Raw genomic sequence first — 24,421 nt, 5'->3', positions numbered from 1 at the left:
GCCCTCATACAGCTTTCCCTGCACTAATTTTCTGGCTCATGGATTGTGCTCTTTAACAGGCAGTATTTAGAATCTATTTAAATATGTTACGTCAGGATTGGAGTTTTTTCCTAAAGTGTTGTATTTAAGTAAATTCCTTCCTTAAATAAATAAATAGCTACTGATCTATCATCATGTCCAGGGGTTTTCAAGAAAATTTACATTTTGAAAGACACTGTTGGAGGCTAACACAGCCATGCAATTATTGTATGTAAATCACTTCACTTGTTTCCCAGTCTTGCTGAAGATGAAGTACAGTTTTCGTGCGTGTGCCTCTCCCTCTCGAATTTCCTTAGACAATGAGATTTTCTTGTCTTTTAATTGCTGACCATGGTTTTCGTTCTGCCTAGCCTGATTGTGTTTATTTTATGGTGGGGGACATTTAGCCTTGTAATTGTTTTGAGATTGGGTTGGCTGTAGAAACCATTGGGGATAGATTGAAGTTGGGTGCACAACTGATTGCATCTTCCATCCCACAAATGGAAGAACTGCTTTCTTAATTACAGCCTTGTGCAAAGGCTGGGGAATATCCTCTTGTTTCTGTGCCCCACACATCTGCTTTTCTCCATTTTATCCATCCCTGCCAAATCCTGCTCAGCAGCTCCTGACACATTTTTAATAAGTTTTAGTTTTCTGAGCTGGGCTTTTATTGCTGGTTGGTACCACCACGGACACCTGTCTGACAAAGATGGGGCAGTTCATGTCATTAGGAAGGAGCTCATTCGTGGGCATTACATTAAGCTGTGTGGGACTCTGATGAGCAGTAATTTCTCTGATTGTTATTAGTTTCTTTTGTAGGAAGTTTTCCTCCAGGGAGTAATGCAGGGAATTGAGATGGCTGGGGAAAAAAAAACTTTAATGGATGCATTTGTCCATCAGAAAATGCACTCTGTCAGAATTAAGTACACTTTGCAAATTGGTTTTGTTTGGGGAAGTAAAGGAGCAGAGAGTTGCAGCCCCAACATAATGAACCATTTGAGTGTTTTCAGAACAAAATGATAAATTTTTCTCTTCTGATGTGATTTCATTTTTTTTTAATAACCTGGTATTTCTCCCTGCAAGTGGAATGGGATGTAATAGAGGTAAAAAAATCCTGTGTGTGCCTGTAAATGTTGATCATGGAAATGCCATTAGCTTCTTGGGCTTCAGCTCCACTAACAGCTTAATTTTTGTTACATGAAATATTTTGACTGTACCAAGCCTCTGCCTCCAGAATGGAAGTTTTCTGCATCTTCTAGAATGTTGCATTAATTTTTAATATGAGTGGGAATCGTGCTCTTTAGCATCCCTATGTTTAAAAAAAATCAATTAATTATTGCTATAAATCTCAGTGATTATGCTGCAGTTGTGCTGCTGGGAAATTGGCCATTAACTACCAGGAAATCGCCGATCATCCCTTAGTTGGAATTCAGCTGTACCAACACGAGGCTTTTCCTTTTGGAAATTAACTATCAATGTGATGCATAATTGATAACCATTTATAATAATAACAATAATCTCCATGAAATTGTCATCCTGGAGTGCAGAGGCTTTGTTAGAGCCTTTACCCCTCACATGCTCAGCCTACTGCACTGGTTAACTGGGTTTTCTGGGAAGTTATTGGAGTGTTTTTAGGAGAGCCAGTGCTAGTGCAGAAGAATAAAATGCAAAGGAAAAATGCTTGACTGAGCTACAATGTGAACCTGCAAGGGTGCTCTGGAGAATGGGTTAAGTGTTGCTATTGCTCCCTTCACAAGGGGAAGCAAAACTCCAGGTTACAAACATTGCCCAAGGTCAACTTCTGGACATCAACCTGGATTTTCTGGTGTGTCTTCTCACGTCCTGCATTTCGTGAACTGGACCATTTTTTGGCTTGTCACAAAAACTTTGTTTGCAAATGCTGCAGTGTGAAAATTCACCTGCTGGACAGGAACTGTTTTGGGGTTAGTTTGAATGAATGGTGCCGAGTTTGTGGTTACTGCTGGCTTTTCAGAATTTTTTCCAATTATTTTTTTTTTTTTTAACTACCCTAGTGTATGTAGGCAGAGAGGTTTGGACTTTGCAGGGTGATACAGATGGCCAGTCAGGAGAAGGCTTCTTGTTGTCCTTGCACTCATTTCTGCCCTCTACCCCTCCCCTCCATGCAAAGCTTCTGAAAATGTGATGGTGCTTTGCTTTGCCTCTAGAAATCACAGATTTACACTAATTCTATTCTTTTGGTGCCTTGCAGCGAGTGGTGGATGGCTGAGGGGGGCAGAGGCCTCTTTCTTGAGCAGGATTCCTCTTTGGGAAGGTTTGTAGCTGTTATCAGGGTCATCTGTCTTCACCTTAAAATATAAAAGAGGATATTGAATCAGCAGTCACATAAAATACTAGTGTGTGTTATGTCGGATTGTTGGAATTCAGTTGTCAGCATGAGGTCTCTTCTTCCATGTCTTGATTCATGAATGCTGTTGTGGAACTTGCTTTGAAAAACTCTCACCTGGGTTTTACATCAAAAAATCAAACCTGGTAGAAGTACCACAACAGCGCATTCAGAGGCTGGAGCTGAGCTCAGGTCAGGGATTAAATAAACCTTTCGATCTCTATAGGAGCAAAACATGTCAGACCTGAGAGTATCCATTAAGGGTCTTCCCCTGTGCCACCAAAATGCAGAAAACCCTTAGCTGTTGTCTCTTTGGAGAGCTTTTCTTGTCATTAAGCCACACGTGTGGCTTTGTGGATCATTTTTTCTCATTTGCACTGAAAAACTGTGAGCTGGAAACGGCACCCGAAGTTTAAGGTTGGCTCTTCAAGTGTGAGGGCAAGGACAGGCTGCAGTGACAGCTGGAATATACATCAAGGTCTTCTTGTAAATTCAAGGTTCATTGATGACTTTTACAGGGCAAGGTTTAAATATGAGTGTTTTGTGTATAAAAATACTGACAGAGCAAGAACTACTTTCCCTGTTTTATGTACTCTTAAAGAATCTTTCAGCATCTGTGAGCCTACAAAATAACCTCATGGATTTTATCCTCCAGGAATAGATTTTTCAGTCAGAAATAAAACTGGGAAGCCCATGCAGTGCTTTGGTAGTTCTCGTATGCAAGGCCAGTTTTCTGAATCTCAGAGAGGATAGAGAAACTGATCTATGGTCCCAGATGTGTGACTTGTGGGGTGCAAACTCAGAGCTGTCCTTTCCAAAACCTGCTCTGCTGTTGGGCAGATCTCTCCTGGTGTGCTGGAAATCTGACACCGGATTGGGCTGGAAGGGGCCTTAAAGCCCATCTCGTTCCATCCCCTGCCATGGGCAGGGACACCTTCCACTATCGCAGGTTTTGAGCCCCATCCACCCTGGCCTTGAGCACTTCCAGGGATAGGAAGTCAACAGATCTTATGAATCCTCTCCTTTCTCTGCAGGATCCACAGTGGCGGTATGCACGCCCATTCCTGTGAGTTTTCCTAAGCTCCTGGGGGACTGCTGTGCTTTTTGAGTCAGAAAGTTGCAAAATCCCATCAAGAATGGCACTTGTGGATAAACACAAAGTCAAGCGGCAGCGACTGGACAGAATTTGTGAAGGTAAGAGTGCTTTCATTTTTCTGGCAGATGATTAAAGTAGAATATCTAATTTTTTCCTTATTTCTTTCAGTACTTAGGCAGAAAGAGATCCAAATCCAGGGCTGGATTCCCTGTCTTCTCTGTAGGCTCAAAATACATTCACACTGTTCTGGTTGCTCACTTGGAAGTCATGTGTAGTCCTGTGAATAAGATTTTTGTTTAATTTCCAGGTCACCTCCTTTTATTCTAATTTGTACTAAAACAATTTGGTCAGTCCCAATTTATAGGATGATATTTACTATCATCCTGTAAGAAAATGATGGAAAATTGAAGAGCTGTTGTTCTTATGGTTTTGAGCACATTGTTGTAACAGCTTTTATTTGGTTGGTGTGTGGGTATCAGGCATGTTTGCTGCATTTATTCATGGTGGTTACAGTGTTTAGGCACGGGTGACTTTTACCTTTGAGAGGAATCTTCCAGCAGAAAAAGTTTTTAGGAAACACTTTCTATTGCAGCTCACATGGTGCAAGTTACTTACAACAGAAATCAAGTGATGGCAAACAAGCTCTGACTTTTTGGTGTACACTCCAATAATTGTCCAATGCTTGTGCTAGTTCTGCCATCAACAGCAAATGCAGAGCAGAGTGTTGTTTTAGGAGGAATATCTCCTCAGGAGTCCCAGTGTTCAGCTGCTCTTAAGGAGATGGATAGTGGCCTGCAGGGTAACAATTTGCAGTATTACTGGAATGCCAACGAGGTGAAATAAGATTTGGTGGTGGATGAAAGCACAGAGCTCACAGGGGAGTTGTGCTGCGCCTGTTTGAGCAAAATATGTGGGGTTTTGTGGAGTTCTAGTGTGAAATGCTGATCAGCAGGACAAGGGTGGATTTTGCCTTGACTTTTCTGTGTTAAATATTGCTTACTCTATGCTCCTGCTGTTTTAAACTCATCATAAGTTACTTATCTCCTCTAATTTTGCTCTGTTAATTTTGGAAAAGGGGAGACAAAGCAGAGATGAGTTAGGAGGGAGTATCCAGGGTATGCTGCGGTGTGGAGCTGCCTCTTTCTCCTACTGAATGTCATAAACACTCAGGTGTAGCACACTATCTCATCTTCAAAACTTACTTTGAACTTGACTTAAAAGCGTTCTATCAGCTGAGCCTGGATTTTCAAAAGCTGCCTTCCTGGTTTGATGTTTACCATCAGATCTAGTTGCTGAGTGTACAAGAAATTCAAAAGGATCATACAACAAACCTGCTAACGGAGCTTTAGATGTGATTGAAGTCTAGATTATTTTTCTCTGATATATTAGCTTTTTTTCTTCTTTCTTGGTCAAAAGATACTCTTTTCTAATCTGTAAATGTGCAGGAGACATAACTTTTTTAAGTATACTTTGTCATTTGCCACTGGGTTTGTAATGTGATGGAAATGATGGGAGATGCTGCTGTGTTGTATTTGGGAGCAACAGACAAGGACTGAGTGTGAGAAGCATTGCAAAAATTACCTTGAAAAATGCAAAAAGCTTCGGATTTGCCAAAATATTAGATTTGTAGGACAGCTGAATACTCTACTGGCCTCTCTGATGGCTATTTTTTACTACAGGCTCCTAATCTTGGATTATAACATAGAAAAGCACTGAAAGGGGCCATTCCAGCTGCTGTGAAAACACACTTTGAAAAATAAAAAGATAAATTTTCTTGGTTTTGTCTTGAAAGGTATATGGAATAATCAGTGAAAGATGATGAGAAAAATTAGGGAACTAGTTCAGCAGATGGAGAAGAGGAGTCTTTGCAAACAGAATTAAGTTCAGTGAGAAGGATCTATTCCTCCAACAAGCTTAGGGCAATGTGGTCCAAAATAGTTGCTTTTAATGATTTCCTGTTCTGTGAAAGCATTTAAGGAGCTTTTCCCTTTAAATGTGAATGGGATACAAAGCTGCATTTACCTGATGAAAGACTGCATGTCTGGTAGCACAGAAGTGGATTTCTGTGCTTTTCCTAAAGTTGCATATACCATCCCTTTTACTATTCCCCACACAAACCCTTGCAGAGTTTGCTGGGAATGGACTTTATTCCATGCAGCAGGATGGTGGCAAGTCTGGAGGTGAAATATCCTCGGGCTACATGTTGTAATCACTGTCCAAACTGCCAGACAGATTCTTCTTCCTGCAGACTTACTGAAACCATAACCAGACACATGTTGAGGGAAATGCCTTACAAACTGTCAGGGCATTAAAAGAGTTTATTAAGGAGTTGCAGTGTTTGTATTACTCTGTTAAACGTACATCTGGCGTGGAAAAATAATCCAAGCCATACAAGGAGGTGGTGTAGTTTAAAAAGCCAGTTCACAGCCTTTATAGCCAGGTTTATGAGTCTTCCAAAGAGGGGAGCTGTGCAGTCTCAGGGCATGGCTCAGCTTCACCAGCTCCTCTGTTTTTTTAAACATATATTTATGACATCTTTGTATGACAGAGTTACTTTTTGCTCTGAGCAGGCTGGTTTGAAGATGTGAGCTTTTTGACCAGGTCACAGATTTTGATCTGTAGAGGAATGTGGGTGGGATAAAGGTCCAGACTTGAGGGGATAAAGGAATTTCAGGGCAGCAGCCTGCAGCAAAGACATTTTGAATAGTCTGTCAGCAATTAAGTGGGTTGGTGGTGCCCATCCGAATGAAGTGAAGTTGGACTGTGCTCACAGTGGTCTTGGCTTACCCATTTCTTTCTCTTCTGGTTCTCCCAGAGACTTTGGGTGCCTATTCTGTAATTGGATCCATATGGGTAGCAGGGTGGACCCATTGAATGGCTGGGGCTTTTGCAAATAATATATGCAGAGTGGTTTACATAATTCCTGTTTGTGGAATTGTGTCTTATTCCATAGCGGGTCAAAGTATGCTTTAGAGGTGGAGCCACTGGTGCTGTGAGGAGTCAGATTTGTCCAGCAGCCCCTCTATTGGGTCCTGTTCCCATGAGCTTGTGATTTTGCCACATTTAAAATTTGTTGGAGCTGAAATTTTCCATTTCATGACTGTTTTTTACCTCAGGGTGAATGAAAAAAAAAAAAAAGAGTTCCAACAAAAATTGTGGAGCCGCGTCTAAGTGGGAGATGGAGAGGGAGGGATGTTGGCTTTGCTGTGTGTGAAACAAAGCCGAGGCACAGTCCTGCAGCCCTGGATGTGGAGCTGCCAGACCTGCTCTGCCTGGGATAAAAAGGGCCTGAATTTTGCAGCCAAGATGCTGTGTGTAGGAGTGGGCTCCTTCCCAAACCTGGTGCAGTTTCCAGCCTTTCAGAGAAATGGCAGCAAAGCCCTCAGGGCAGAGCTCACCTGCCTTTCATTTAGGAAACAACAACAGATTAGATGTAATTTTTTCTTTGCTACCTGTGCCAGAACTAGGTGTCTGACAGTTCCTCCAAGAAACCCCATGCTCAGAAGACCATGGCACTCCTGGTGCATGGCATCCATCCCTCCCATGGGACTCCAGTGCTCACACACGGCATTCCTGGGCAAGGAAATAACTGGCAGCATCATTTTTGCTGCTTGCTCAGCTGATCTTTATCCTGAGCTTCTGTCAATATGCTTAAACAAATATTAAACATCACCAGGAGCTAGGCAGGGAGTGAGAGCAGCCCATGCACAGTTGCTGGCTGTGTCTCTGGGAGCAGGCAGGAGGAAAGGTGCTATGGCACTGTGTCATTTCTTTGTTGGGTGTCCAAACTCAATGGGGACAAGGCAGCAGTGGTGGCACACCCTGGATGCAGGATGACAGCATCTTGTCTCTGTCTACAACATGAGTTTCCTAACACCACTGAATTCCTCTGTGATGATCCCAAGTGCTCTGCTCCAGACCATTGCAGCTCTGCTAGCCAGTCTTCAACACCAGTGCCATGGAATGGGAAAGCCTGGTTTTAGAGGTTAGAGTTTGCACTAACATATATGAGTCAGTTAAGCTTTCAACACATGCTGCAAAAGTGGCAGCCCTGAGATGAGCAAGAAGCAAAGTGAAAAAATAATTGCAAGGCCAAGCGAGCCCAGACATTTTCTGACAATTTTTGCTCCAGGATTTGTCATTATCCAGTGGGAAATCATGTCCTTACGTGTCAGTTTGTGCCACCAAAGTTGTCTGTACTTTGCAAAATAGAAGTGTTTGCAGGGCAAACAAGCCATCCGTATTCTTTGTTTTCTTTCGGATCCTTTGATATGTCTGATGGCTGATAAATGCCAGCACAGTCACATAATACTTTTCAATGCTTGATGCACAAGTCTCTGGCTTTTTGACTTACTGCCTTGCATTCTGAGTGGCACCCTGGTGTCCTCTTTGGCTGAGGCTTCCGTGGTCATACTCCCTGTGGGAATTCCTTGTGTATTTACCTTCCAGCCACTGTAGTATCTGTGTGTGGCCCCACAAATCCTTGTTTCTCAGTGGGAATGTGATCCCACCATGGTTACTGGAGCCTCTTGGGTGGGTCTGAGCCCTTGATGCAAGAATTTTTGTCTTGCAGACCTTGAATAGGCACCTTCCCTCTGGGAAACACTGTCCAGCTGGGATCATGGAATTATAGGGTGGGTGAAGGGGCTGCCCAGGGGGGCTGGGTGTCTCCATCGCTGCAGATGTCCAAGGGCTGGACTGGTGGCTGGTGACAAGGTGGGGATTGGTCACAGCTTGTGCTTGTGGTCTCAGAGGTCTTTTCTAACCTCAACCTCAACGATTCCTGAAATTGAGGAGGGAATTTGGGGTAGGAATTGATGTTTTAAACATCACCAAATTTATCTCTGCTGTGGCTGCATTAGGCTGGTTAATTAATTTCAAGGGTGGACAGAAATTTTGTATTCCACTCTTCCCTCTGTGACAGAAGTCAGTGCAGACCATGTCCAGTGATAGTTGAATAAATACACTATGTAATGGTATGTACTCTGCTACCTACCTGGATCAATGGCAGGAGTGCTTTTTACCTTTTTATTTCAGTTTATCCTCCACAGAAATGGACTTAATAATCACAATGTCAATTATTTCTTATTGTGCACTTTCTTGTTGTTAAAAAACCCCACACTAACCCTGAACAAAAGTGCCCCTGAAGAACTGTGATGTTTCTGGCTTTTCAGGAGTACTTGAACAATGTGTCCCTGAGGTCTGGGCCCACACACCACTAACAGCAGACTATGGAATAGATTTTCATTCAATAGCCACAGTCCACTCATGTTAAAAAATAGCGGAACCTTGCTCCTGGAACTAAAAAGGAAAATACACGTTAAAACTACAGCCCTGGAAAGTGGCTGCCTCCAATTCTTGCTGCTTTGTATAATGTAACAGTAGCCAAAATGAGTACATTTGATACTTGGGTGGAGAAATTTTCTTCCATTCTTGCAAATTTGCACACCAAGTAGCATCTGATAATACTTATTTTTACTGCTTAGAAATAGAATCTTATTATCTCAGGAAATCCTTATCACCACTAGGCATTTGATGAGAAACAATGAGTTAAAGATGGTATCAAGCACAGAAGAAACTGCTTGTCCTGAGTAAAAGTGACTTATTTAGAATAAATGTAGACCTTTTTTATCTAGTGGATTTGAGTTTCTTTGTTCCATGAATATAAAACACAGTACAAGGATTTCCCCCCCACAATTAAGCTTTTTGTACTTTCTTTTTTAAAGTTTCCACCTCAAAGCACATAAACTATCAGGCTTTTAAGGAAGGGTTGCTTACCACATTTAGCCTAGAGAAAAAACAGTATTAGCTTGTCAGATCTTCTGCCATTGCACCCTGTGCTGATTTATGCAAACTGAAGATCTGTCTGGCTGCTCCTGATGTTTTGCTTTTCCAAAATTAAGTCTTTGGCTTTTACTGAGGTTTCAGAAAATGACTTCAAATTTATACAAAAGCTGTATTACACCTCTTTTTATCAATGAAAAGTAATGCTCTTAATTATCCCTTCTCTGATAAAAGCATGGTGTATTTGGGAATTACTTGTCATTAATGGGTTTTGTGAAAATTGTAAGAATTTTTAAAAAATTGGACAGTATCCTGTGGATGAAGAAACTTCAAGCAATCTTAGTGGGTTTACAATATTGTTCAAGCTTATTGACCTTATTCCATAGTTTTCAACCCTTTTGCTGTGCTGAATCAAGAACTGTCTGTGCTTGTATGAGTCCTTTTTGTGCTTTGGGATGGAGCTCGTTTCCAGGGGTGTGCTGTTGTCCTTGCATGGATGCACAGGCTGCTCCAGTAGCTTCCAGTCAGTCCTGCCTGGATGTTTCTGCTGTACATTCCCTCCCGTGACGTTCCATAGGGGAATGTGCATGACAAGATGTAGGACTCCAGCCAGATACGAAGGCAGCCTGACAAAATGCCCCAGGCATCCAGGCAAGAGGAAGATATTTAGAAAAGGTTACAGATAAAAATTCCATTAATTTGGTGTGCATCATAGTAGATGTGTGGCTCAAGCTGTTGCAGGAGGGGGAGCTCCCCTTTCCCTGGACTTGAGGGCCGTATGCAGCAAAATAAGAAAAAATACTTCCGTTGTGTTCTCCTTGTGTTTAAACCCACATTGATGGGAACTTAATACTTGTCTGACTCTTAATTCTGCCTTGTGTTTTTCCATCTTCCCCAGCCTCCAGACAAGGTTCCATGTAACACTCTTTACAACTTCGTGTCGTTAATTAAGAAACAATTACAGCTGATGACTTCAATACCATCAACCTAATTTCCATCCTTACCACATTTCCCACTTAAATTAACTGGTTTAGGGATTAACATGTTGTCATCATATCTGGGTTTGTTTTTTTTTTCTCCATACTATAAATCCTCCCCTGCCTTTAAAGATTACTCAGAAAAGTGATAATATTCCCATAATATTCGCTGGGAAGGGGTTGTTGGAGCAGGGCCTCGGGGCAGCCCTGGCGCCTCTTCCCAAGCTCCGGAATGCTGCAGAAGCTGCCTCCAGCATCCAGGGGGTGGAAATTGGCTGCTTCCAAATATCTGATGAGAAATGCTCAGTCCTCGGGGACAGATGAGAACAGGATGGCGTTTCCTTCAAAATACCAGAAAAAAACTTATATCTGACTCCTAAATGACACTATTTCAGGGACTGATGGTGTTTGGATCTGGACCAGTCTTTTCAAATATAGCCCGATTTCCTGAATATTTGCTGGTAAATATTTTGACAGGAGTAGGACATCTGGCTATACTAAAATAAAGCTGCAGGGAAACACATTACACAACTTTTCTTTCATATTTTTTGCTCTCCACAAACAGATGTAATAGATCGAAGTGCCAAAACAGTGAAGGTTTTCATTAGAGAGCTTTCTTCAAAGAGCAAGTTTTGAGTTGGTTTTGCATTTCTTAAAATTGAAGGACATTGATCATTTCTTAGTGACACTTTTATACAGCCCATTAGCTTAACAGTGTTAATTCGGTTTTTCTTCTCTTTTTTAGATTATCTTTTTAATTTTTATTTAAAACAAAACACTCTCTGCTGCCATCTAGCACCTCAAGACTTAGTAGTAAACAGGTTAAGTTCACAAAGTAGCCTTAGTATATAGATTTACACCCATTTTTGAGAAAAAAACTGTTGCTCCTGCTGATGATACAGATATTTGATTGACTCAGCAAATGAACATGAGCAAGGATGGTGAGGGAACACAGTAAGATACGACTCACTTTTGATGATTTGCAATACAACAGTACAAAAGACCAGTCTTTTTAAAAAGCAAGACATAAATGGTTTTTTTAGCTCAAGTAGTATTTCCTTCTGTTTGGTTTTGGTTTTTATCTGTGATGGGTGTGAAAGGGAAGTACATGTTTCAAGCCCTTGGCATCATCAGGGGAAGTAAGGCAGAGAGACACCCTGAACCCCAGCCTGTTTATCTCCCCAGGCCCGTGTTACAGTGTAGTAATTAATTATTTTCTATGCAAAGCCCAGGCATGCATGGCAGAGTTCAGATTTACAATGTATATTCATTTAACAGTGGATTTCTCTACTGCTTTCTGGGACAGATATAATTCCCATGCTTTTCATTGCACATGCTGTTCAAATCTTGATCCTGAATTCTTATTAAAAATGATGAGATTTGACCTCAAAGTCTAATACCCAGTTTTGGAGACAAGGTGCTTGATGTGATTTCTAGAGGATTATTTTTTAAGAGCATTCATAGATTAGATCTTTGCAAATGGTTGAGGGATGTGTCCAATGAACCTTGTCTGCTGCTTTTCACCCGCCGTTCAGCATCCAGATTGATTTTTATTTTGCAGTCCTTGAGACTGTGTTGCTGTGTGCTGTAGGGATACATCTGATATTTTTATTATCCCTTTGTTGATACAGGAATGTGACAGTGCTGTTTCTGCCAACTTTTATTGGAGTTTCCCCATACTTAAAGGCAAAATGGTTTCTGATTGAAGTTTGAAGAGCTTGTAAGGTTCATTCCAATGGCTCAAAGTGTGTTTTACAGCTGCACTTCTCCTTTTTAGCTGCAAGTGTGTTTTAGATGATCGCTGCCTTCCTGCATTTGTTACCTGCAGTTTGATTTTTTTCCTGGATGGCAAATCATGGAATGGTGTGGGTTAGAAGGGATCTTAAAGACCATCCAGTTCTACTCCCTTCCACAGGCAGAGGCACCTTCCACTATCCCAGGTTGCTCCAAGCCTCATCCAACCTGGCCTTGAACACTTCCAGGGATGGGATAGCTACAGTTTCTCAGGGCAACCTCCAAGGCTTTTCTGGGGGAGCAGGATAACATGAGGTGATAAGTTAAAACATGCACACTGGGGTGCTTCTAGCACATACCTCATTCAGAAATAAATAGAAGATAATTCATAGAATCACAGAATGTCAGAGCTGGAGGGGACCCACAGGAATCACTAAGTCCTCCTCCTGTCCCTGCACAGACACCCTAACAAACCCATCCTGGGCATCCCTGGCAGCCTTGTCCAAACACTCCTGGAGTTCTGGCAGCCTCGGGGCTGTGCCCATTCCCTGTTCAGTGCCCATCACCCTCTGGGAAAGAACCTTTCCCTGATCTCCAACTTAAACCTCCCCTGACACAGCTCTAGCCATTCCTCTTATCATAGGGAAAATTGGGGTAAGGCACTCATCTGAAAGGGGATATGCAGTGATTGGAGGCCTGGCTGGCTGGCTGGCCATGAGGGAGGGAAGGAGCACATCTCCTACATCCAGCCCTTTCCATCCAGAGATCAGCACAAAATAGGAATGAAGAGGCAGCTCCACAGGGATAAAGGGAAAGGTCACTCATTTCTTTTCAGGAAATGCTTCCGTGCACCTTCTCAGCATGATGCTGGCTGGTGGGAGTGGAAAAGGCCTCGCATCCTCTCTCCTCACATTGGCTTGTGGGGTTTTGGGGGAATTCTTGGGGAATGATTCAGAAGGGCACTGCAATACGGTGTCACCAGCTTGGAGAGGAAATGTCTGCTGGCTTTGGCATGGAAGGTACTTTGCTGTGCGTTGTTGAGGTCCCAACAAAACAAAAAGGTTTGTTGACCTTTTATTTTATGGTGTGCCTGGGCCCAGTGGTATGTCACTGATGGGAATGGCCACTGAACCCAGTCACTGGTCCCAGTTTGTGCGTCACATTTCAGGGCAGCGTGTGCTCGTGCATTCCTGGAGTCTGCCAATGGTTATGGTTATTCCATCCCAGCACTGAGGGATTGAGTTACAAACGGACATAAGCTTTAGGGTTTTTTTGCTTTAAAGTGATCAAAATGCAGAGTTCCATGAGGCAATGATTGTTTAATAACCGGCTGATCTTCAGAGTGTTTTGTTGTCAGGCACCAAGTTGGTGTTTGCGAGCGTTTTGTTGGAGTTACAAAGCGTCGATGCTTTTGGTTTGGAAATTGGTAAAAGCATGTGGCAGGGCTTCAAGTGCTGAGTGCTTTCAGATGCTGTGCTGCTCCTTTGATTATTGAAAATGATTCCAGCACAATCCTGCTAATTTTCTCTTTGTGCTCCCTTAATTTCAGGAGACTGTTAAAAAGTCCATCTAGGCAGAGTGCTTATTGCCACTGTGAGGGAGGTTTTGCAGAGCCAAATTTTAGCAAATGCAATAGTTTCAAAGGATTTGGAACATTTTCTTGCTGCTTTTCCTCTCCCATTTCTCTTTTTAATTTTGTTTCTTTTCGATTGGTGTGCATGCACAAGTGTGTGTGCATTAGTCATACTGCATCCCATTCCTTTTCTTCTCCGTAGCATCCATGGTACACCACAGTATAGAGTAGCTCATTTCTGCTTCCCTGGCATCCTGCAAGCTGAACATGGGAGCAGGATGTTCAGGAGAGGCTTCCCGAGCTTTGGGGGTCATTAGGCACAATCACACGCAGTCCTTGAAAGCCCAGGCAGGGAGGGCAGGAGCATTTATCCTCCCAGTAGCTTTGTACCTTGTCACCTGAAAACATATGACAAACACTGATTAATCTTAACACCATCCGAGTGTGAGAGGTGTATATTATTATAGCCCTCTTGATGGAAGGGGAATCAGCAAGTAAGAAATTAAGCAATTTACTCTCTGACAGTGGCAGAGCGAGGTATAAAGCCTCTGGTGTCCTCATACCTGCTCTCTCCATTAACAAGAGATGCATTTGTTCTCCAGAGGATTTTTCAGTACCAGGGGCAGGATTCCTTTGCCTTTGAAAGGGAAATAGCCTTTCCCAGACTGCTGCATCTTACAGTTTTTGCCAGAAATTACATTTGGCACGTTGTTTCTGTTCCACTCTCTCCCAGAAGAAAATAATTGGGGAGAAAACATCAACATCTTAATCTACATTAAAAATATTTTTCCCCAATAGAAACAGGATATAAATTTATAGTTGAAATATATTTTACAATAATAAGAAGCAAAACTAATCCAAATCTGTATTATTTTGCTGCACGGAATAATTTTTCCAGCAATGTGCTTTCAGAATGGGTAATGAAATGTTTTATATCAATATGAATGAAATTTTGCAGCCAACCTCTCCTGAGTCAGTGCTACGGACTGCAAAAAATGTTGTTTACACAGTTGTGTTGCAGATTTAGCATGCTGATTTCCTACCCTGATTTTTGTGTGTAAAACACTTCCTTCATGGGAAGAGAACAGCACTGTGTAGCACTGCTTGTTTCACATCCACTGCAGGAGGGTTCCAGGCTCAGATTTCTCGCTGCCAGTTTTAAATGCAGTGTCTCAACAATGGGCCCACCTTTCTTCTACTCTGTCATCACCTTTTTTTCAGAGCAGACTTCTGTGGTCATTGTACTGTAACCAAATATTGTGGCCAAATTTACCATGTATGAGATCAATGCTAAACTGAAAATCAGGGTATTAAGTCAAAACTCTGCATTTTTCACGTGATCTGAAATTCCAGGACATTTAATCTCTTGATCAGCTTTTTTTTTTTTTTTTTCCTTCTGTGTTTTTTTTTTCCTTTCCCAAAATACCTCTAGAATTAAAAGATAAAAGGAGAATAATTTTTCTGCCTGTTCCACAGTCCTTGTCTCCCCCTCATGTTGAGGATGTGAGTGCTGGTGCCTCCTGCATTCCCAAGAAACACAGTGGGATCAGTTACATCAGGTTGGGCCCCAGGGCCTCTGTATCTTCTCCTGGCCATCCTGCTTGGGTCTAGATTCAGAAATAGGAACAGAATAATTTCATAGACTTTCATAGAACCACAGAATGGTTTGGGTTGGAAGGGACTTGAAAGCTTATTTCATTCCACCCCCTGCCATAGGCAAGGACACCTTCCACTGTCCCAGGCTGCTCCAAGCCCCATCCAGCCTGGCCTTCGACATTTCCAGGGATCCAGGGGCAGCCACAGCTTTTCTGTGAAACCTGTGCCAGGGCCTGTCCACCCTCCCAGGGAACAATTCCTGCCCAATATCCCATCTACCCCTGCCCTCTGGCAGTGGGAAGCCATTCTCCCATGTCCTATCAGTACATGCCCTTCTAAAAAATGCCTCTCCAGCTCTCTTGGAGGACCTCTTCAGGTGCTGAAAGGCTGTGATAAGATCATTCCAAAGCTTCTCCAGGGTGAACAAGCCCCATTCTCTCAGCATTTCCCCCCAGCAGAGGTGCTTCAGCCCTCGAATCATCTTTGTGGCCTCTGGATTTGCTCCAACAGCTCCATGTCCTTCTTATGTTTCAGTCCCCAGAGCTGGACACAGCACTGCAGGTGGGGTCTCACCAATGGAGTAGAGGGGGACAATCACCTCACTTGTCCTGCTGCCCATGTTGCTTGAATTTGCACGGGGGCTGCTTTTAAGACTGAAAAAAAACCAGAAAAATACGAGACCCTTCCTGCCCATTCATAAATATTTCATTCCAATCATTTCTTATTAATTTCTTGGTTCACTGGGGGTGTCACATTTCCTTTGCTGCCATGGTGGCGCAGGAGGCAGCCCAGCTCCATGGCTTCTGGCCACATCTTGCCAACTGGATACAGTTCTTGGTCAACAAAAACTGGGGCCAGCAGAGCCCTCCAAAGAGGGCATCTGGCCCTTGGCTGCAGGGAAATGTACAAATGCCGCAGCCCCTGGTCCTGCAGGCATTTGCCTCTGCTTGGCTTGGAGCACAGGAATAATCTGTTTGTTCCATTGAGGTCAGCACTTAGGGGATAACACATCCATATGCATGAGTGTTCCAGAGGCAGGTCCCCAGTTAAAGTTTCCTGGCCCCAGTGAAGAGCTGGAAGAAGAGCACATCTCCTGCCCAAGGCTGCAAGGGCAGGCTGATGCCAGGGTGGGTTTTGGAGTCCAGATGTGCTCCTTTGCATGGGATAGAGGGAGTTTGGAGCACTCCCTGGGTGCTGCTGTCACCCATGTGTGCACTGGGCAGGGCACAGCCCCCAGTCACAGACGTGTTGGTTTGGGTGAGGTTTCCATTGTGTGTCGGCCATGCGCCCCAAGGGCTTGTTAAAGCCCTTGGTTTTTTCAGAGGTAGTGAATGCTTCTAGCTCCCTTCTGACTTCCCTTGCAGTTGTTGAAAATCAGCATTTTTGAAATTTCATTCCTCTATGGCATGGTTTTTTCCATTGTCAACCAGGGCTTAAATGGTGACTGTCAGTAATTTCTTTGAAGACAATGGTGGAAGATGCCCTTTGATCTATAGACCAGGATTTTATTATTTTGTTGTATACATTTCTGGTAGATTTCTTCTGTGATTTAGAACAAATGGCACCAATCTCACTGTATCCAGTTGGGAATACATTTTATTCTTTACCAAAATGTTGTTGTAATAAAACATTTTGTTGGTTAAAATATTCTCTGCTTTATTTGTAAGCCACAAATGTGTCTTCCCATCTTGACTCTCACAAAAGAAGAAATTTTCCAATGTGCCTGAAGTTTGTTAGTTAATTCAATATAATGCAAATCAGATATTCTCTGAGAATTGCATAAATAATATTTTGGGCCCCATATTTTGCATGTCTGTGTAATATCCAACATAATTTTCAAGATCATGATCCTTGAGGATGGAATTGGAGGAGAGAATGTTTGAAGAGGATTTGTAATATTTACTGCAATAAAGAAATTTAGGGATTACTCAAAGATCCTGTCAGTATTTGGGTCAGAAATATAGCCCAGAGGTATTAGTATGATAGGCAAGTATAGGCATTAGACTGTATTAGTGATTTAGCTATCATAATAGCACAATAGTCCATCATGTGATGGCTTGTGCACTAAACATTTATTGTGGATTAGCCAGGGAAAATGCTCAAGCTGTCTTGCAAACAGACAGGGAAGGTGCCTGTTCCTCCTTTCAGTGGGTCTGTCCTGGAAGGGGCTGTATTGGAGGGGAAGAAATCTATGATTGTAGCAGAGAAAGGCAAAATTGTTTCCATCTGAGTTTTTTAATTCAAAAAATAAAATGTTGCGTCTGTAGCAGTGGTCAGCAGAATAAGGAGCAGTTGAGCTACTCCTTCTTTGAAAATGAATATCTGAGCATGAACAGCCTGTCATAATTTGTGTTATGTGTTTTGGGGAGCCATTTTAGTACCTCCTCTGAAAACAATGACTCTATATGGAAATTTTTATTACATTCCCAAATAACCATTTTCTGTGTTGTGATTCCATCTAAATCCCTTTGCCTACTCTAAGTGTAAAAAAAGCTTAATCCACATGAATGTTGAAATACTGCTCAGTACAAATTGAGTTTTGTGTGATGTTTCTGAGTGTTTTCCTATTTCATAAACATGTACTTTTTTCAAAGGAAGCTGGAGATAATGGGCAAAAGTCTACTATGCCTTTTTGCTTTGTTAGGCCAAGCTTTAGATCCTTTGATCCTCTCCTCCTTCTCCATGACCTGTGCTGGGGTCTTAAAATTATACATTCCAGATTACACCTCCACAATTTTCTGTCCTGGGATGATGAAAGGATTTGCATATTATGGTAATATTATAAAATATCTTTTTGGAGCCCAGTTAGCGTGGCTAATTTGAAACTACAAAAAAAAGAGTATAATTTCTAACATAAATTATAATATTCATAAAGTGCTAAACAGATACCTAACTTATTTCTAACCGCTCTTGTATTCCGGAGTGTCTTGCACTGGCCTTTTTAGGCCTGTCTGCTGGCTCCCATTTAATTTGTCCTTAGCTGTGTGCAGTGGATTAGCATTTCATCAGGTTGGATTAAGATTGAGCTGACACTGAAGCTTTCTTTTTTATTTTTACATGCGCATGTGTGGGGCTGAGCGGATCCGCGCACATTCTGTTATCCCACTGCCCATCCCGGTGGGTGCTGGGACAGCCTCCCCCAGCACGTGAGGGGGAAGACAACCAAAACAGAGGAAACACATGTTTTAAAAAAAACGTTAAAAACAAACAAACAAACAAACAAAAAATCATCATTCCCCAGAGGCAAAATTGCATTGAGGTTGCTGGCTGGGTCAGTGCGTGAGATTTCATCGGGCTAAAATGATGTCACATGGAGCGAGGGCTTTAGTGGTTTTATTTAGCTCCTAATCCCCACACACTGCTGGGCCAGTTGTCCATGTGCGCGCGCCGTCCCCAGCGGCACAGGATAAAGCATCTGGGCTGAGCGCGGCCGCTCTCCTGCGCGGCTGCAGCGACGGCCGGGGCAGCCCCTCCGCCAGCCGCCGCATGCTCTGCCTGCTAAGGTTACCGAGGATTAATAATTCAGGAACCACTCGGAAAGGCAAAACCTCCGGCCGCTGGTTTCCGAAGTCCCGGGAGGGCTCAGGCACAGCACGGTCTGGTTTGGATGCGTGCCGGAGAAGCACTGAGAAGGAAAGCACCTCCTCTTCTCCGTGTCAGCGGGAGCAAGCGGCCTCGTGGTGATGCCCATCCCCAGCAAGCACCCCAACATCGGCCGCTCGCAGAGCTGGGACGCTGCCGGCTGGTATGAGGGGAACTGGGAGAGCGAGAACGCCTTCGAGTACCAGAGGCCACCGGGCCGGAGGAGCTCCCTGACCTATGGCGGTGAGGGCGGCTGGTACGAGCCACCGCGGGCAAATGATATCATCTTGCAGGGCGGTGCGGAGCTGAAGCAAGAGGCGTACCCGTACCAGGATGCCGCCTTTGCGCCGGGGCCCCTGAGGAAGGGCTCTGTCCCTGACTTTGCCTACTGCGACCGGCCGGCGCCCATGGCGGGCCGGGGCTCTCTGCCACCCCAGGATTACTACAGCGACCCGTCGCTGTCGGCGAGGTCACCCAAGGACCCTCGCTGCTACCGCGACCACGTGGCGGGCAGGCCGCTGGCCAGCTATGGGGCGCCTGGCAGCCGCATGTCCTGGGACCAGACCGCAGTGCGCCCACCTGCCACACCAGATGCCACCCGCCTCTACAGAGACCCCAAGCTGGCCCTGGATGGGCAGCGGATGCGTGGCAGAGATGTGTCCCCGGCGTGGTACGGCACGGAGCCCCCCGGCCCGCGGTACGCGGCAGAGCCGCCTGCCTTCCCCAGCAGGCCGGGCTACAGCGATGGGGCAGAGCGGGCTCCCGAGGCAGTGGCGACGGCCAGGCAAGCCGCCCCCACATGCCTGGTGGTGGATCCCACCACTAGCACTGGCAGCAGCTACGGGCCAGGCAGGGAGAGCACTGCCACTAAGGGTCCCTACGACAGCTACGAGGTGCCGGTGGCGACGCCTTCCCACCCACCAGTGCCCCCCGCCTTCCCTGGGCCGGAGGGCAAGAGGAGCTTTGACCCCGAGTTTGTGGCACTGCTGCGTGCGGAGGGCGTCTCGGAGAGCACCTTTGCTGCTCTGCTGCAGCAGGGCTTCGACTCCCCGAACCTGCTGGCCATGATGGAGGAGAACGACATCAAGTCGGTGGCACCCAATCTGGGCCAGGCCCGAGTGCTGTCCCGCATCGCCCACAACTACAAGGCAGAGATGCAGCTGCAGAGACAGGAGCGCAGGAGCGGGGCACTGCGCCCCAGGACCCGCTCCAACAGCTTCAGCCATCGCAGCGAGCTCCCGGCAGAATACGGGGTGCCCACCGTGGATGGCCCCGGCACCTCGCAGCACCCACCTCCGCTGCAGCCGCTGTCCCCAAGAGGTGTAGAGATACACCGCCGGCCGTCCAGCGCCCCGACCCAGCACTTGCTGGAGACCACCACCTACCCAGCCCCTGCAGGGGCTCCTCAGGGGCCACACTTCATCCCTGGTTCGGGATATAACACCCCCCTACCTTGCAGCACGCACCCGCGTCCTGCCTCTGCCTACTCTGCTCCGGTCGGCCTGCCCATGACGGCGGCCAACCCTCACGCCAGCCCCAAGACGGCGTACCCCACCACCTACACCGTGCCCATGGAGCTGATGAAGAGGGAGCGGACAGCGGTGGCGTCACCGGCACCCAGCCCCCACAGCAGCCCCCAGCTCCTCCGCCGGCCGGGGACAGCGGGGGACGGCAGCCTGGCACCCGCTGGACCCGCCTTCCCTGCCCAGCTCTCCCCGTACCCGAAGCTCAGCAGGCGCACGGGGCCCCCCGTCATCGTCTCCACCATGGCGTCGCCTGAACCAAGTAATTACTGATGGGGCTTAGTCCATGTAGTTGTTTAGAACCACATTGTTGTTGCTTATTTTACCCCTCAAAAACCCCACAGTCAAATATCATGGTGGTTCATGCCTAAATGTCAGACACTGTCCTACTTAGAAAATGAGGTGAAGGGGATTTCTTTGCAGGGCTGTGCTGGCCATGCAGAGCTAAAGATGCTGATTCTTGCTCTGTGGTTAAATTCCAAATATTTTATTTGTTTAGCCAACTTCAGTTAAACATGAGCGGTATCTCAGATAATGCTTCCAGGGTTAATCTTGCCATTCCTGTTGTTTGTCGAGAACAGGAGATTAGACACTGTGCTGGCTGAGCAATTAGGACTACAGGGTTTGCTGCAGATTGACTTTTTACCGCTGTTATCAGGCACAAATGTGTTCCTCCGAGGAAATGGTTAGCATTGTTTTGACTAAATTCATCAGATAGTTAATGGTGTTATTCGAGAATCGACTTACCTTTGGCCATTACCTAAGGCTTTTCTTCTTATTATTAATTTGCTGTTTTATCAGGCATACAAAATAAACCCCTTGATTTCCTTCTTGAGATGCCTGTAAGTGAAGCGATAGAGCTGTTAAAGTAATAGGGCTGTGCTTTAAACTAAAAGCCTGTCATTAAGCACTGGAACAATAAAAATGAATGGTGGCTCCTAGACTTCCCTTCCCTTTCTAGAAACTCTCAGGCTCTTGGCTGCTTGGATGAAAAGCTGAACAATCCAAGCAGGCTGTGCTCCTCCACTTTGGAGCAGTGGCACTCAGAGTCTGATAGAAACTAACCCCCAAAATCGCCTGGAGAAATACAAGAGAATTCATCAAATCCATTCATTTGTGCCTTGACTTGTTTGAAAAAAAATGTGTCAAGACACCCCTTGAAATGATTTTTGCTGGTAATGACCCCATGAGCAGGGAGTTTTCTCCCATGCAAAGGATTCCTGAACAATGTGCCGTACCAGCACACACACACACACACACACACACACACACACACACACACAAAGCTTTAATAAGAGGGATACCATTTATAGGCATCGAGACAGTGCCAAACTGGTGATGCCATTCCACAGGAATCTAAATAAAGAATGATTTTGTGAGTGGAAATGATAAAGTTGTCAAAATGCAGACACTTGGCACACCCCTTTCCCTGCCATACCATAATTACACAGCTAGGAAGTAAATGCCGGTCCTTTCATGCTTATGAGTCCTTTATGTAGCTAGTGTAATGTATTGATTTCTAAAAAATGCTTCAATATTAGGCAACATGTTCTGTGTTGACATGGATCAGATGCTAAAGTAGTACATCCAGGCAGTATTTTTAAATAAATGCGGCTAAGAAGACGAACTGGCATAATGTGGGGAACACAAATATGTTCATTTATTTGCGCTGTGTCTGATTGAGCGGTCGATGCCGACGCAGCAACAGCTCTGGGCTGAAGGACCTCCAGAGCACAGGGATTGGGAGCAATCTCCTCCACCATGGGAAACAGATCCCTCCTTCCCTGGTTCTCATTTATAAACTGCAAACCCTGTTCTCTAAAGATCTTGAAATTATCCCTTCCCTTCACCAAAATTGCCGGTGCACAGCAAGAGGAAGCCAGCAGCATTTCTGTGCTGTTAAGCCCTTTCTTGCTACTCAACCCTCTTTTTTTCTTTTTTTTTTTTCTTCTTTTTGCCTACGACCATCTCATTTGCATGAGGATGACATTTGTTGCTCCAGTAATTTCATCTGATAATGGCCAGCTTGCAAAGCGGATCTGAAAACATATTCCTTAATTATGTGTTGCCAAGCAACGAGAGGGTTTGGCCATAATCACAGAAAGATTATCTTCTCATTGAAGGCCCTGAAAGGTTTAGCTGAAGTAGGACCTGTAAAATGGTCTTCATTTTTATTTATTTATTTCCCCTTTTTCCTTTCCACATAGCCTGAGAGGTTTTCTTCCTGTTAAACTATATTTTAAAAGTAGAAGCCAAGGTAAGGCACATGGCTCATGGAAGGATTAAAAATGGGGAAATGTGTGGTGGTTTGTAGATGTTTGAGCTGTGTTGAGCAGGAGTGTTCACACTTACCCATGAGGGGATAAGCTGAGGTTAGAAATATGTTAAGATGTTTTAAAGCTTTGAGTGGATGTGAGAAACTTGAATAAATCCAGGAAAATTGTATTCACCAGCCAGGAAGAGCCAGGATGCATTTTCAGGAGCGATGAGCCTTCTCTTGGCTGTAGCTTTGGCTGTGGCTATTGGAGTCACAAGGTGAAAGCAAATTCAGTATCAAACTCTGTCTCCAAATGGCTGCAAGTATTTTCTGTCAGTGTAGGGTAATGTCTTCCCAGGCAGCAGAGGGTTATAAAATGCACGTTACACCTCAGTTATGTTTTGAATCTTGTTATATGAATAAGACCTTAAAGCAGATCATTTTGGGCTTTTTTAAAGTCTTGTTGAACTATGCATTGTAGTCTTTCTACAGAGTTGTTCCTAAATACCCCATTTGTCATTTTTTGCTGAGTTTGACACTTTGAGTGCATTCTGCACAGCTGCTTTTCACTTTGGAGTTTGGACAGAGGGCTTGCAGGAGGAAGGTGTCTTCTCCTGCCTGGAGAAGATGGTAGGTGGCAGGATCCTGATGGCAGAGGCAGGAATACAGGCACGTGCCACATGTTTATGGATCTCTTTCTTTGGCGTGGTCAGATAACGCAGAAGGAGCACTGAGATTTAGTGCTGCAAGTGCTTTGCTTTTCTTAAATAATTAGTAATAAGTTAGGTAAATTGCCCTTCCTGGGAGTTGCAGGGTTGTATGAAGAGAAGGTGGTGAATGAGCATCTTAAACCCTTTTGCTGTGGTGGTAGAGTGACGTCTCTGGAGATAAGCTGGCTTCTCATGCCAGGAACTCCCCTGCCACAGCTCTGGCAAGGCTGCTGCTCTCCATGTCATTGAGACCTTGTCAGGAATAGCTGACAGGAATGCTCCTGCAGCCTCGCCATCCACAGGATCACCAGTAGTGAGCACACCAAGTCAACTCAGTGGCGAGCAGGACGAAAGCCCTACAAGGTCTGAGTGACAAACACGTGTCAACAGGAGGGCTGAGCCAGAGCGGGATTGTGGCCAGCCCCGTGCTGAGCTGGGAGGGAGTGCAGGGAAATAAATAGTCCAGGTCAGCAAAGCTGGTGAGGGCAAGCAGTATCTCATGGTCACTGATCACACTGCTGCAGCTCCGCCTCCAAATTTTGCAGCTTCAATTTATGTTTGCTAGAATTTGTTAGATTACTTAATTTCTTTTTTTTTTTTTTTTTTTTTAACCCAATGCTATAGTAGTAATGCACTTGGCAGATGAGAAGTCTTATATTTTTGTAGCTAGCCTGGACTTCTCCCAAACAGGGGCTGGTCCAGATTTCTGTTTCTGATGCTGGGCTTATTGGAGCTTAAATGAGAAATGGTGATTCATTGCAAATATGTGTCTTGGGTGGTTTATCAAACTCTACTTTACACATGAAGATAAAAAAGCGAATTATCACAAAAGGGAAGATGAGGAGCAGGGCTGCCATGTAAAGTCAGGTGGGTATCATCAGGAAAAAAGAGAAAAGTTACTTGGCTGTAAGATTTGGTTGAAAGCCTGACCTTTTCCTAGGCAGGGAAAGCCGGGCTGAGGGCAGCTGCCCTCCTTGGACAAGTTGTTCTTTCCAGTGTCAAGGGGACTGTCCTCTCTTTTATCAGCGTAGAGCCCATCTAGAAATGCCTTTCACTGTGATTAGCTCAGCTCTGCTTGTACTCTTTAACACCTCGTTGTGATGCCTTTTATTGGTATTCCCCCCTCTGTGACAGACAAAAACTGTGTTAACCACACATACTTGCCGGGTGAACTCTGCCCATAGGCATCCCCCAAAGAGAAAAGGG

The 24,421-nt window shown here is 44.6% G+C and overlaps 2 protein-coding genes across 8 annotated transcripts in view; both read left to right on the top strand.

Annotated features, from left to right (window-relative positions):
- LOC310911953 (C-terminal-binding protein 2) overlaps positions 1 to 24,421 on the top strand; it is a 136,664-nt gene that overhangs the window by 73,596 nt on the left and 38,647 nt on the right. For 6 of the 7 annotated variants that reach the window (XM_083866042.1, XM_083866044.1, XM_083866043.1 and 3 more), the window contains one exon: positions 3,418 to 3,577. In XM_083866042.1, coding sequence (XP_083722168.1) covers positions 3,520 to 3,577 — 58 coding nt within the window. In that variant the 5' untranslated portion in view covers positions 3,418 to 3,519. Of the gene's footprint in view, positions 1 to 1,737; positions 2,312 to 3,417; positions 3,578 to 24,421 lie in introns of those variants that run through there. The other variant, XM_083866045.1, reaches the window with a different exon arrangement.
- Positions 18,827 to 20,521, top strand: LOC310912414 (uncharacterized protein; the record flags this gene model as incomplete). The annotated part of the gene is made up of 1 exon (XM_083866993.1): positions 18,827 to 20,521. One exon carries the CDS (start codon positions 18,827 to 18,829, stop codon positions 20,519 to 20,521), a length of 1,695 nt encoding a protein of 564 aa, XP_083723119.1.

Source organism: Zosterops lateralis, assembly GCF_965231275.1.
Source record: "Zosterops lateralis genome assembly, chromosome: 8".
Lineage (NCBI taxonomy): Eukaryota > Metazoa > Chordata > Aves > Passeriformes > Zosteropidae > Zosterops > Zosterops lateralis.
The sequence above is the reverse complement of the archived record's forward strand: the minus strand, read 5'-3'. Positions and strand labels throughout refer to the sequence as shown.